We start from the raw sequence: 13250 nt of genomic DNA on the forward strand, positions 1-13250 counted from the left end.
GTTTTGTTGAGACACAGTCTCTGTAGCCCATATTGGCCTAAAGCTTTCCGTGTACTCCTGCCTCTGTTTTTTAATGCTGGATGACAGGGGCTAAGCATGTACAGCTCCTTGCAGGCAGCCTGCGTTCAAATCCCCCCTCACAACTGCCTGCAGCTGCAGTTCCAGGAAATCTAGCGCCCTCTTCTGGCAGCCGTTGGCATGGAACTCGTACACAGAGACACAAATATACATATAATTTTAAAATAGAAAAAATAAAGAGTTTATAGGAGATACATTTATTTTAAATTTGGCTGTGGAAGAGTAGTCTCAGTGAGTGGTGGTGAGGGGCTGAAATAGGAAACAAACTTGGTAGAGAGAGAAGTCAGGCCTGGCACAGACTGTAATCCCAGCACTCAGGAGACTGCAAGCAGGAGGACCATAAATTTGAGGCCAGCCTGGGCTACACAGCAAAAACATCCCCGCCCACCCCCCTTCTAAAAAGAATTTGCGAGGGGGACATCGTGTGCGGTGTGTCTGTGTTCTCACAAGCTTGTGGGTAGACACTAATTTCCCTTCCGCTCTCCCGCAGCTACAGGATAGAGAATCCTACATCGCCCTTCTAGTGGGAGCCAAGTATGGGATTAGCCAGATCATCAACAGCAAACTCAACATCATGTCCACGCTGGCAGAGTTTGCCAGCATCAGCCGCGTGGAGCTGACGGCAGAGTCTGAGAAAGTGAGCATGGTCAAGGTGTATCTGCAGGATGTTAAGGTAACACCGGGGAAGGGAGTCTGACCTCTGGGATGTGGTGTGAAATAGTCTAGGGTAGTTTATATGAGCTTTGAGTGTAAGATTTGGACTTTACATGAAGTAATGAAGTCCACTGTTTATCTGGCTAAGAGGATCTGCCTCAAGTGGGAAGTGGAGACAAGAAGCTCTTGATGCGGTATTTTTGGTTTGGTTTGATTAGGGTATTGTTGTTGTTGTTGTTGTTGTTTCTCAAGACAGGGTTTCTCTGTGTAGCCTTGGCTGTCCTGAACTCACTTTGTAGACCAGGCTGGCCTCGAAATCACAGTGATCCACCTGCCTCTGCCTCCCTGAGTGCTGGGATTAAAGGTGTGTGCCACCACTGCCTGGTCCTGGGCCATGTGTTTTATTGATGAGAAATTCTGGACTCGGAGTGTTGGGTGAAAGTTAAAATGAGTAAACTGTTCAGGGTAGTTCCTGTGCCTTCCTGGGAAGTCTGCATCCACAATTCCCTGCTTTGAGTTCATCCACTGTGCTCGAGAGTGGGTCTGTGTTTTTATCACCCTTTTCCTCGTTCTCTGCCCATATTTGTTCACTTTTCCTGTGATATGTCAGGCCTCTAAGGGACCAGCTGTATGAACGAGCGGGGTGTGTGGGGCTGTGTAGGATAGAAAGAAAGGAGACAATATATAGATTAGGCGGGAGGGACTGTCTTAGGGTTTCCATTGCTGTGAAGAGACACTGTGACCACGGCAACTCTTTGAAGTAAAAACATTTCACTGGAGCTGGCTCACAGTTTCAGAGGTTTAACCCATTATTATGAGGGCAGAGAACATGGCAGCATGCAAGCAGACATGATGCTGGAGAAGGAGCTGAGATTAAGATCTACATCTTCGGCTGGAGAGATGGCTCAGCGGTTCAGAGCACTGACTGCTCTTCCAGAGGTCCTGAGTTCAATTCCCAGCAACCACATGGCGGCTCACAACCATCTGTAATGTCATCTAGTGCTCACTGTACACATAATAAATAAATAAATCTTTTTTAAAAATCTACATCTTAATCCAAAGGCAGCAGAAGGAGACTGTGAGCCACGCTGGGCATAGCTTGAGCATAGGAGACCTCTAAGCCCACTCCCACAGTGACACACTTCCTCCAACAAGGACACACCACCTAATAGTGCCACTCCCTGGGGACTAAGCATTCAAACACATGAGTCTAAGGGGGCCAAACTGTTGCTGCTAAATTACCAGTATGGCCTAATAATGTTTATTATCAGGCCTATAATTATTATTACAACAGTATTTTCTAACCTGCCAGGATTCAATCAAGACACAGACACCTGTTATATTTTAAAATAGCCTTAGTTAACCTGGGGCAGGGCAGATATTAATACCCTAAACTACTTCCCATAGTGGGACAGGTATGCCATATGCTTGTAATAACTTTTATCAAGCTACCTCCCATCCATAATCCCATATACTTGCTAATGTTCTTCATCTGGGCCAAATCCTCCATCCACACCGGCCGTGTGCGTCTCTTCCACCTAACCCATGGCGCCCTTCCTTCTTCTCCCCTCTCCTCCTCCTGTCTCTCCTCCTCCCAAGATTCCTTCTGTCTCCTCCAGCCTGGGAACCTTAGCCAGGCCTATGCCATTTGCCCTGCCCAGGGGTGATGGCCTTTTATTGGTCAAACAGGTTAGGCTCTTAGGCAAGGTACAGGTGGGTCACAGAGACAGCAAGCAGTAATTAGCATCAAAAGACATCAGACCAACCTCCAACGCCAAACCTATTCAAACCACCTCAGGAACCTACGGTGTGTCAGGGTATGCACATGGGTGACTGTTTGTGTGTGCATGTACGCATGCATGTTTGGTCATTTAGATTTAGTTCCTCGATGTGAGAATGTGGGCCGCTTGGGGAGGGTCTGGGGACCATGGCTGAGTGTAGTTAGTATCCCTCTTTGCTCCTATAGGCCTTGTTGCGTCTTAGCCCTCTGCGAACAGAAAAGTTCTCCTTGCCTTCACAGGTTCTGACTTTGTTGCTGGAATCCAACAGTGCAAAAGACCTGGCCTGCTTGATTGCGGGGTACTACCGGCTGTTTGTGGACCCCGCCAACTCTGTTTTCCTCTGGTCTGGAAACAGACAGCAGATTCACCGGGTGTCTGCTGAAGAAGGTGAGGTGCTGCGCCTCTCCCCAGTAAGGATAGCCCTGCTTATTTCCAACTGAGCAGTTGGTCTTAAATATTAGAGACGCTTTCCTAGTACTTGGAATTCTCCTAAATGCTGAGGAATGCTAAGTTTCTGGTTCCCTGTGGAGTTTCCCAAAACCACCTCTAAGATCCACTGTACCTTACTTCTCAGCGAAAGGAGATGTCACTTTTTCAGAATGTGGGCGCCTTGGTTCTCATCCACACCCTTGGCACGTTTCCTCATCCTTTTGTGATAGAAATTCTCAATCTTACGTGTTCAGTGAAAACTGGGTACCTGGAGACAGAAGACTGAAGTAGCAGTGGTGATGGGGGAAACAAATCTTAAAGGGCAGGGAAACAGATAGGGTCCCAGGAGGCTTAGGGTCGCCATCACATTTCTTCAGCTGTTCTATGATGTGGCTTTTCCAGGGCCGTCCTTATAAATGTTTAACATCTGCCTCTGCAGGGGATAATCCTCACACTCCCACCACCACCACCACCACCACCACCACCACCGTGGCAGGCTGCCAACACACTGTTAGTGACTGGAGATAGACAGGGATGCTCAGCGTCTTACCATTACAGTGTTTCAGCATGTGGGCAGAATAGGCACACACAGATCATTCCGCGAGAACAGAGGATTGGATGCCATCATCCACGCCAGCACCGCAAATCCATACATGTTCAATCTTTTCCATGAAGTGGTTTATAATTTATATATAACCTACACACGTCTTTGCATATCCCTTAAATAAAAATCTAGCTTACCTATCCTCCTGTCAGTGCCATTGCATGTGTTCCATACAGAGAATGGCCCGTGGTAGCCATGCTTTCAGGTTTGAATAAGTGAGTTTATTAGTCTACAGCAAGCGGCAATATATACAGCAGACCACCAGATTCAGCGCTTACATCACCCAGCCGGAAGGACTGGAGAAGGGCCTTGTAAAAAATCGTTATCTGGGGAGCCATGATTGATGAAGAGGATGCGAGGCAGCGTGTCTCTCCACAGAGAAACATCTGGCTTCTCTCTCCCACTGCAGATGTTTTTATACCATGGGATAAACAGGAGTGATCTTGGTTTTAAGCGGTTTGCCTCCTAGCTGTTCTCAAGGACAGTTTTTCTAGGACACTTGGCAGTTTGGGTCAGTCGCTTCTTGTCTTTTCCCCTTCAGCAGGATGACACACAGGTATCTGTCAGGCCTGGATGTTGGTTTGTAACTCTCAGTGTGCTGTCTCTCGTAGGCTATGAGTCTAGGGCCTGCAGTGACTCGGAGGAGTCCTCTGAGGTGGATTGTGTCCTGGAGCCCCTGCCTGACCGACGGCTGGTGAAGCTGAACCTCTGCAGACCATTTGTTAGAGAGCAGCAGCCCCCAGGAGACAGCTCCACACCTGAGGTGACCAGGAGAGGCCCGAGCACCTGTGGGGCCAGCAGCGTGATAGACAGTGCTGAATCCGAGGCATCTGACTCAGCCAATACCGAGAGCCGAGGCTGCAGGACCAGCGGCTCCAGTGAGTCCATGGATGCCCTGGAGGAGGATGACTTTGATGCCTGCTCCTCCAGTGGGACCAGCTTCTTCCACTTTGGCCCACCAGACTTCTCAAAGGGCCTTGAGACCAACAGCCAAGAGGAAAAAAGCAGGGTTGAGACCAGCGGTTTCCTGTGTTTGCTGGACCTGGCCCAGAGTGCCAACCCTCGGTGCCCAAAGATAGAGTGTCCCCAGGGCCTAGCTGCAGAGGCCTGCAGCTGGGGACCAGAACTGAGCATGGGCAGGCTAGACCCCAGGCTGTATGAGGGCAGCAGGACTGACTACTATAGCCTGTGTTCCAGTGTCTCCCCGGGCAGCCACCTGAGCGACAGCTCAGAAAGCACAGCTTCCCGGCAGGGAGCCGCACCTCCACCATGGTGCCAGCAGGGCTGGACGGAGGCTCAGCCCGGCTCTATGCTGGAAGCCCTGGCCCTGCACCCACTGCCACCACTGGCCTTTGAGGATGGCAGCTCAGACGAGGAATACTATGATGCAGCCGACAAACTCACACCCCCGGACACACTCTCAGGTGAGCCCTTATCTCCCCCCCCAACCCCCCTTACCCCAGCAGATCTGTATACCCTTAACTAGTTTCTAAGAGCCCAGGGCCATCTTGAGAGCAAGATACAGCCTCCTCTGCTTTTAAGGAGGCTGACCTGGATTCCATGGACCAAACTATAAACATCGTGGCCTTGAGTCAGGGCTGCAAGGAAGGTTTGGAAAGTTGTAGGCAAGGAACAATGAGAGGAATTCATCCCACTGTGAGAACCAGGGAAGGCTTCCCGGTGTCAAATGGGCTAGGCCTTGTAGAGAGAGTAGCTGTGCTTCTACAGATCCTGAGGGTACTTGAAATCAGGCCCTGAAGCAACAAGACAGGTCATCAGTGGTATTTGATGGCTTTTGGGAGTCCAGGGGTCCCTGGCATCAGAAAGTTGGGGATCTCTTAGTAGGTTTCTCATGTTTCCCAACAAATATTGTGAAGCTTTTAACCTATAGTCCATGATGCCAAACAAATAAACAAGAACCAATGTAAAGTCTTTCCACACAGAAAGACTTCCTGTGCTAACTGGAAAATCTTGCAAGACACACATATGTACACACATACGTACACACACTCACACATACTCTCCCTTATACTCAGTCTCTGCTCTCTGAGGTTAAAAACCCTGGAAAGCGGCGCAGACATGTTTTGTCTCTGCCTCTGTGCTCTGCTGTGCCTCCCTGCTACCGCCCTCTTGTGGTTTTCATTGCTCTCAGCAGAAAAGCCAGCCCAGCTCCTGAGGGTGCCCTGTGAGGCTCTGTGTGTGTGTGTGTGTGTGTGTGTGTGTGTGTGTGTGTGTGTGTGTGTGTGTGTGTGTGTGTTTCTGTGTGTGTGCAGTGCCCAAGGGGGGACCAGAAAAGAGTACTAGATCTCCTGGAACTGGAGTTGCAGATGGTTGTGAGTCACCATGAGGGTTCTGGGAATTAAACCCAGGTTCTCTGGAAGGGTAGCCAGAGCCCTTCACTGCTGACCATCTCTTTAATCCCCCCCACACACACTTTTTTTTAAAAAAAATAAATATGTCTGTGTCTGAAATTCTGGAGACTTTGTAGCTGACTGCATGGACTAAGAAGCTCATCACTTCACTGTTGTAAGTGACTAGTTCTGTGGTTTGAGAGTAGATCATGTGGCCTCAAGTACTTGTGCAACGTGCAGAAGGTCCTGGGTTTGATGTCCAAAGCCACTGCTCTTCACCAGAGTGAAGCCACTGGAGAGATGTCACCACCACTCCCCCCAAAAAAGAAGTCTGTGGTACCATAACTAAAAGGTAGTAAAGGGGTCTTGGACAAGCAACATAAAAAAAAAAAATCGAGGCCAGCCTGGTCTACAAAGGGAGTCTAGGAGAGCCAAGGCTACACAGAGACACCCTGTCTCAAACAAACAAAAAAAATGTCTACTGCAACCATTATCCCACCCCCTGCCAGATGAGGAGACTCAGGGAGGAGAAATTTAACTCGCCCAAGGTTTAGGGCTTGAGTCCACACAAGCATGCATGCTTGCCCATGCCTCTCTGCTTCTCTGTGCGTGATGTGATTTTCCTCGTTTTGACTTGCAGGGCCCAGAGCTGCCGATCTTAGCGCCGTGAGATTGCAAAGTCAGCCTAGAGTCCGTGGCTCCGAGGAAAGCCTGCAGCCAGGCCCAGAGGGAGGAGAGCCAAGCAGGCGGGGAGGGGTGAAGAAGTATGCCAAGACCCTGAGGAAAAGAAGGTCCTTCCTACAGACAGACCATACCTCCCAGGTCTCCTTCCCGCTGGAGCCATCAGCCTCCCAAGACAAGATGGATGATGTGTGCTACTATAACAGAGAGCCCTACTTGACCCTCACTGCCCCCTCCCCAACTGTGTCCTCCCTGCAGGACATGCAAAGTGAGCCAGGCCTCCTGGAGACCAAGGCATTGGGGTTGCTGGCTTCCCTGAGGGAGACAAAGAGCAAAAATCCAGCCTCCGGGATCATGGAGATGGAACCGGAGACCATGGAGAGCAAGTCAGTCATTGACTCTCGAGTGTCTTCCATCTCTGCCATTCGCCTCCGAATTGACCCCAGCAATTCAGGGAATCCTGAGGCTGCTCCCTTGGCTGCCACCACTGATGATGCCTCAGCGAGCATCCCTCACAACCCCCGTTGCTCCAGCCCCGGTTCTCCTAGCCCACAGGCTGCCCAGGTCAGGCCTTTCCAAATCTTAGCTCCAGCTCAAGACTCAGGCAGTACCGCCCCCAAAGAACTCACCCCAGGGGCTGGGGACAGCACCGTCCCTCTCTCTATTGCTGGCCCTAATCCAGACAGCCCAAAGCCACACCACATCCCTCAGAAAGACACATCAGAGCCGGAAGGGGTGCAATCGGAAACGGGGTCGGGATCTTTTCTAATAGATCATATACGAGAAGTTACCCCCAAATTCACGGGGCCCTTGTGTCCGGGAGATGAGCCTACAAGTATTGAACATGGAGGGAATTTGGAAGAGACGGCCTTTGCCGCAGTAGAGGTACAAGAACCGCTGTCTTTGGAAAGTGACAGTGAAGGGACACACAAAAATGGCCCAAACTTATTTCAGAGGGGACTTGGGAAGGACTCTGGTGATTCCAAAGATAAGAGGTCACATAGTGTTCTTGATGTTAGTGCTCCAGCTGGTGAGATAACCAGCCCCCTCTCCTCAGAGGCTCCTGGGACAGGGATAGGACAGACCTCATCTGACTCCCAAGGGGAACAGAAAGAAGCCATCGGCCAGGCCAGCCAGGAACAGGAACTGTTGACGGAACTGGACCTGGGCCCTGATTTCTTACTTGGGAAGCAGGCCATTCCATCAGCCTCCCCTCCAGAACGGGTCAAGGCAGAGCAGCTCATTCATGTGGGAGGAGAAGAGGCAGCCCCTGTGGTCAGTCCTCAGCAGGTCTGTGTCCTTACGGGACCATCCCTGCCAAAGCTTTCCCCATGCCAAGAGGAGCCACGCTCAGCAGATTCAGGCCACGGCTCCCCAACAGAAAGCAAAGGCAACAGTCCTATCATCTGCCTTCCACCCGAGAGGTCTTTCCTGTGCTTTGCCATGGAGAGCCATCCTGAAGGCTCCACCAATCTCAACAGGACCACCTCCTTGGGTTTTGCTGACATGAACGAAGTGGTCCCTGCCGAGATTGGCATAGAGCATTGCAGATGTCAGTTCTCCTATGCCACTTGCTTCCGTGGCCCTCAGCCCGAGATGGAGGAAGAAGATGGGGACCCACAAGCACAACCTGCTGCCCCCCTTACCTCACCACCGGCTGCAGGAAGCCAGGTGACTCTGCCGGGGAGACCAGCCAGAGCCTACAGCTGCACCACACCCCTGTCCAGGAAAAGCCACATCTGGCCAGAGTACTGCTCCCGAGCTCTGAGACAGCTAAAAACTGCCCCTGCAAGTGCCCCCGAGGGCTTTGTCCAACTTACAGAAAGCCTGCTGGAGCTACAGGACATTTTAGAAGCTTCCTGGGGGGTTGGAAACAAACACCCCCCTGAGAAGTGCACCTGGCATTTTTCAGAAAGCCGGAGCCGCCTGTGCATGGGCTCTCAGAAGCTCCTAGCGAGCTGTCAACACGTGATCAGAATGGACCAGTCCCCTGAGGAGATGCAGGGTGCTGTGCATGTCACCTTCCAGCACCTGGTCCAGCTGGCCGGCCTCTGCTTCCAGTTCACAGACTGCAGCCGCTGCTCCACCCGGCACAGGGAAGTGGCCGGGAATCTGAGGGACGTGGTGTATACCTACCACCAATTTGTGGAGGCTGCAAAACTGACCTGTGAGAGAGGCTACCATGACCTCAGTGTGAAACTCTTGGCTCGTCAGTGCACAGCCCTCACAGCTGCTGTATTCTGTTTGACCCAGAAGTTCCGGGCATCCACTGCCCTGTGAACAGGTCGCCTACCCAGGGCCCCTTTACCCTGCCTGGAAGGTTCTCCAAGAAGCCTCTTGTAGTTCTCACCCACCTCCTTCAAATGTTTACTACACAGAATATTCAAATAAACTGCTGCTTACTCTTGGTCTGTCTTGTTCTGAGTGATGGTAAATTTGGATGAAAAAAAAATGTTCATTTTCACTCAGCAGACATTCATTTCCTCTGTACTAGGCCTGTACTAGGAACTTGAGAAACAACAGGCTGTGTGACATAAGCCTTTTCTTCCCTGATCAGAATGTGCTGGGGTACAGTTAAGTAGATGTCCAGCCAGCCAGCAGGTATCAAACAAACAAAGAGTCTTAGATTTGTCTCATATAGTCAGGAATTGCTGAGAAACAGTCTTGGTCGCCTTGTTACATTAATTTACCACTAAACTTTGCAAGCAGGATACATGTATTACTGATAGATTCTACCCTCCCAAGTCTGGAGTTGTTGCACCTGTGCCTGTTATTCCCGCTCAGCGGCCTCTCTGCTGCAAGCACAGGTTGCCACTAGGTGGCAGTAAATTCCCTAGCTCTGCGGTTCTCAATCTTCCTAATGCTGCAACCCTTTAATAAGTTCCTCATGTGGTGACCCCACAACCATAAAATTACCGTTGCTACTTCATAACTATAATTTCTCTACTGTTGTAAATACGTGACCCCAGCGGGTTCTAGACCCACAGGTTGAGAACCAGTGCCTTAGCTGCCTCATCACCCAAGTGCAGGGTTATTCTGGGATTTATCTAAAACTGCATCCCTGACCCTTGCACCCCGTTTCTACTTGTAATATTATAAGGCAATCATTAAATCTAAGAGTTCCAGCACTTGGGAGGCAGAGGCAGGTGGATCACTGTGAGTTCTAGGCCAGCCCAGTCTACAAAGCGAGTCCAGGACAGCCAGGACTACAAGAGAAACCCTGTCTCAAGAAACAAAACAGTAAAATCTAAGAATCAACATTGCCATTATTGAGCTAATATTAGAGCAGAAGAAATAGAATTAATGCTTTCCTCACCGGCCCCAGCTGAGCAAGTTAATCCTACTTAGCCATCATGGGCCTGGACAAGCTTTTTAAAGTCTTTGTGGTTTTCTCTCTTGTGCGTGAGAAGACTCATATTGTCCACTCCATAGTATGGAAATCTAGGAAGCGGGACAGTAAGTTGTCAGTGAGTGCTGGTAACCCTGCTCCGTATTTACAGGTGTCTCTCCTAGTCTGAATGTCATTCCCCGCCCCAATCCCAACCCCCCAACACACACGCATTGCTTTCCCACGACAGACAAACCCATTTCAAGCTTTCTTTGGAATACCTTTTGCTCTGGCTTCTCTTGTCTGGTCAAATGTGGTTTGGTGGCTCACTGTGGGCTCAGAAGTCCTTTTTTAAAACTCCTGTTGCTGATACATTATGAGGTCAGCACTCTGCTCTGTAAGGCACCCTAAGTCCCTGCCATGCCCAGCAAGAGCAGGACCAGAGATGAGCTAGTCACACCCTATGGCTCTCTCCAGGCAGAAGGGAAGCCATACTTGGGCAGTGAGAGGAATACATGTCCCTTCCAGCTACTTGTCAGCAGAGAAGTAATCAGTACACATGCCTGGAGAGGATTGGCTTGCTTGCTTGCTTGCTTGCTTGCTTGCTTGCTTCCAGAGCTGAGGACCAAACCCAGGGCCTTGCGCTTGCTACACAAGCTAAATCCCCAACCCTGAGGATTAGCTTTCTTAGAATAGTGTTTCTTATAAAGCTTCAAATAAACTTTAAGCTCTTGAATGCAACTTTGGAGCGATTTCATGATAGCAAAGGAGCAGGGCACCAGGCTAGAAAGCAAGTTGGGTGGTGTGAAAGGGGACTTGGAACTTCTGCTGAGAAGATCCAATCAGCTTTTCTCTGTGGCCAGGATCTGTTCATTCACCAGGGAGACTCCCCAGGGCTGGATCCTGACTGACCCAAACCATACTGTGTCCAATTAACTAGAGCCTACAGTATGCCAGAAGCCTTATATAGATAGTTTGAATACTTTGTAAAGTATAACATTTACATTGTTGCGTGTTTAATGGTTTTGTGAGAGATAGCTATGGCAGGGAGGAAGAAGGCTGAAGCCTGCAGTTGAGGCTTTCAGTAATGCGGTGCCACCTTGGCAGAGAGGCCCTGTGGGCACATAGAGGAAGGGAAAGCAGGTTGTCCAGATGAGACCTGATAGGCTGAGGTCAGCTGCTGGGGGAGGGGCGCCCCCATCAGAGGAGGAGAATAGGGCAGAAGAGGGAGGGACAGTGGGAAGAGCAAGATAAGAATGAGAGATAACAATTTGGGATGTAGTCTGAATGAATTATAATCAAAAAATTGAAAAAAGTGAAACAAACAGGCACACACAGTCACATAAATTTTTTTTTAATTATTATTTTAAAAACCCTACTGTGGAGCCGGGTGTGGTGGCACATGCCTTTAATCCCAGCACTCAGGAGGCAGAGGCAGGCAGATCTCTGTGAGTTCTAGGCCAGCCTGGTCTACAGAGTGAGTCCAGGACAGCCAAGGCAACACAGAGAGACCCTGTCTCGAAAAACCAAAAACTAAATAAAATTAAATTAAAAACCCCACTGTGAAAGAAAACTTAGAGGAGAAGGAATAGAGTACGCAAATGCCCCTGGTGTGTTTAAAGCATTGAAAGATCAGAGCAGTTAGACCGGATGGGCTACAGGGTCAGGATAGACTTGGGAACTGCTGAGGCATCTTTGGGATCAGGGGGACATACGTGGAAGTGAAGGAAGTAGGAAAATTGGCAAGACTGGCTAGGAGGTCTTTTTAATTTGTGGGATAAGTGAAACGACAGCAGAGCATGAGGGTAAAGAGGGACTCAGTATGGCTAAATAGAGGGCAAAGGGACCGATGACTGTGAGATCAGCCCAGAAAGCACCATCGGAGGCCACTCGACCCACGTTGCATGCTGCACTAAACATGTTGGAAGGCAATGGGGAGCCAGAGGCAGCAGCAAACAGAACTGACAGAGCTGGGTCATCTAGGAGAAAGGGATGTCTGTGTTAGCCATACAAATCAAAGCACTCAGCACGGTGGGACGCAACAAGAATCTAGCAACCCAAGCCGGGTGTAGTGGTGAGTGCTTTTAATCCCAACACTCAGGAGGCAGAGGCAGGCAGATCTCTGTGAGTTCAAGGCCAGCCTGGTCTACAAAGCGAGTTCAGGACAGCCAAGGTAACACAGAGAAACCCTGTCTCAAAAAACCAACCAAACAAACAAACAAAAAGAATCCAGCAGCCCTAAAGCTGAGGCAGGAGGATAGTGAATGGGGTCACTTTGGGTTACATAATAAGACCCTGTTTTCAGCCGAGTGGCCCACACCTTTAATCCCAGCACTTGGGAGGCAGAGGCAGGCGGGTCGCTGTAAGTTCAAGGCCAGCCTGGTCTACAAAGCTAGTCCAGGACAGCCAAGGCTACACAGAGAAACCTTGTCTCGAAAAACCAAAAAATAAATAAATAAAATAAAGACCCTATTTTCTTGTTTGTTAGTTGGTTTTATCTTGTTTATAATTAGATTGAAGTATTGATTGAGGGGACATGTGCAAAGAGAAGTCCAGAGGGGGAAAAAAAAACTTTACCAAGAAGTAATGCAACCAGGCTTGGGGTTCTTGAAAGAGGAAAAATTCCAGCTTATTTTTATAGGGTGTCTCTGAAAGAATGTGACTTCTAGGAATGCAGGAGTTAAGTGTAAAGTAGCAGATAACTATATCAACACAAAGCTGGAGAGATGGTTCAGCGGTTAAGAGTTTCGGCAGCTCTTGCAGAGGACCTGGGCTTGGTTCCCAGCACCCACATGGCTGCTCAAAATTCTCTGTAACTCTAGTTCCCAGGGCTGGGGGATCCAATACTCTCTTCTGGCTTCTCCAAATACCAGCACACACGAAGTGCACATACATATGCAAACAAAACGCCCATACGCATAAACAAAAGCAAGTCTAAAATAAATAAATAAATAAAGACAAGGCTTGGACTAGTCCCTTCCTGCGTCTGAGCCTGTTTCTGGATTAATAGGCAGAGAGAGATACACAAGGGGTGTAACTAGTCGCAAGACTCCTTGCCTGCTAAATCTTGTCTGGGTTTAGAACTTCAACTGCAGAGTGACGGAGGCACCACTGTGTGCTCAGGAAAGGGCTGTGTTAGCTTGTGGTCTCTGCTGGCTGAAGGGAAACCCAAGGAAGCTTAAGGGCCCCATACTGATTGAAGACAAGGTAGGTAGGTAGTTTAAAGCTTTGGTTTATCCCAGTTTTGCGGCTAGCCAGAAAGCAATTGGTCACCTGTTTGAGCTAGAATTACCACCCTCAACTAACAGACCCGGTAACCCAGAATATATAGTCGCCAAGCTAGC

The 13250-nt window shown here is 49.5% G+C and overlaps 1 protein-coding gene across 4 annotated transcripts in view; it reads left to right on the plus strand.

Annotated features, from left to right (window-relative positions):
- Positions 1–8986, plus strand: part of FRMPD1 (FERM and PDZ domain containing 1) — a 145629-nt gene extending 136643 nt beyond the window's left edge. For all 4 annotated transcript variants that reach the window (XM_084778083.1, XM_084778082.1, XM_084778085.1 and 1 more), the window contains exons 13-16: positions 569–751; positions 2753–2900; positions 4158–4970; positions 6538–8986. In XM_084778083.1, coding sequence (XP_084634209.1) covers positions 569–751; positions 2753–2900; positions 4158–4970; positions 6538–8858 — 3465 coding nt within the window. In that variant the 3' untranslated portion in view covers positions 8859–8986. The remainder of the gene's footprint in view (positions 1–568; positions 752–2752; positions 2901–4157; positions 4971–6537) is intronic.
- Positions 8987–13250: the final 4264 nt, after the last annotated feature.

Source organism: Acomys minous (assembly GCF_964271855.1).
Source record: "Acomys minous genome assembly, chromosome: 1".
NCBI lineage: Eukaryota > Metazoa > Chordata > Mammalia > Rodentia > Muridae > Acomys > Acomys minous.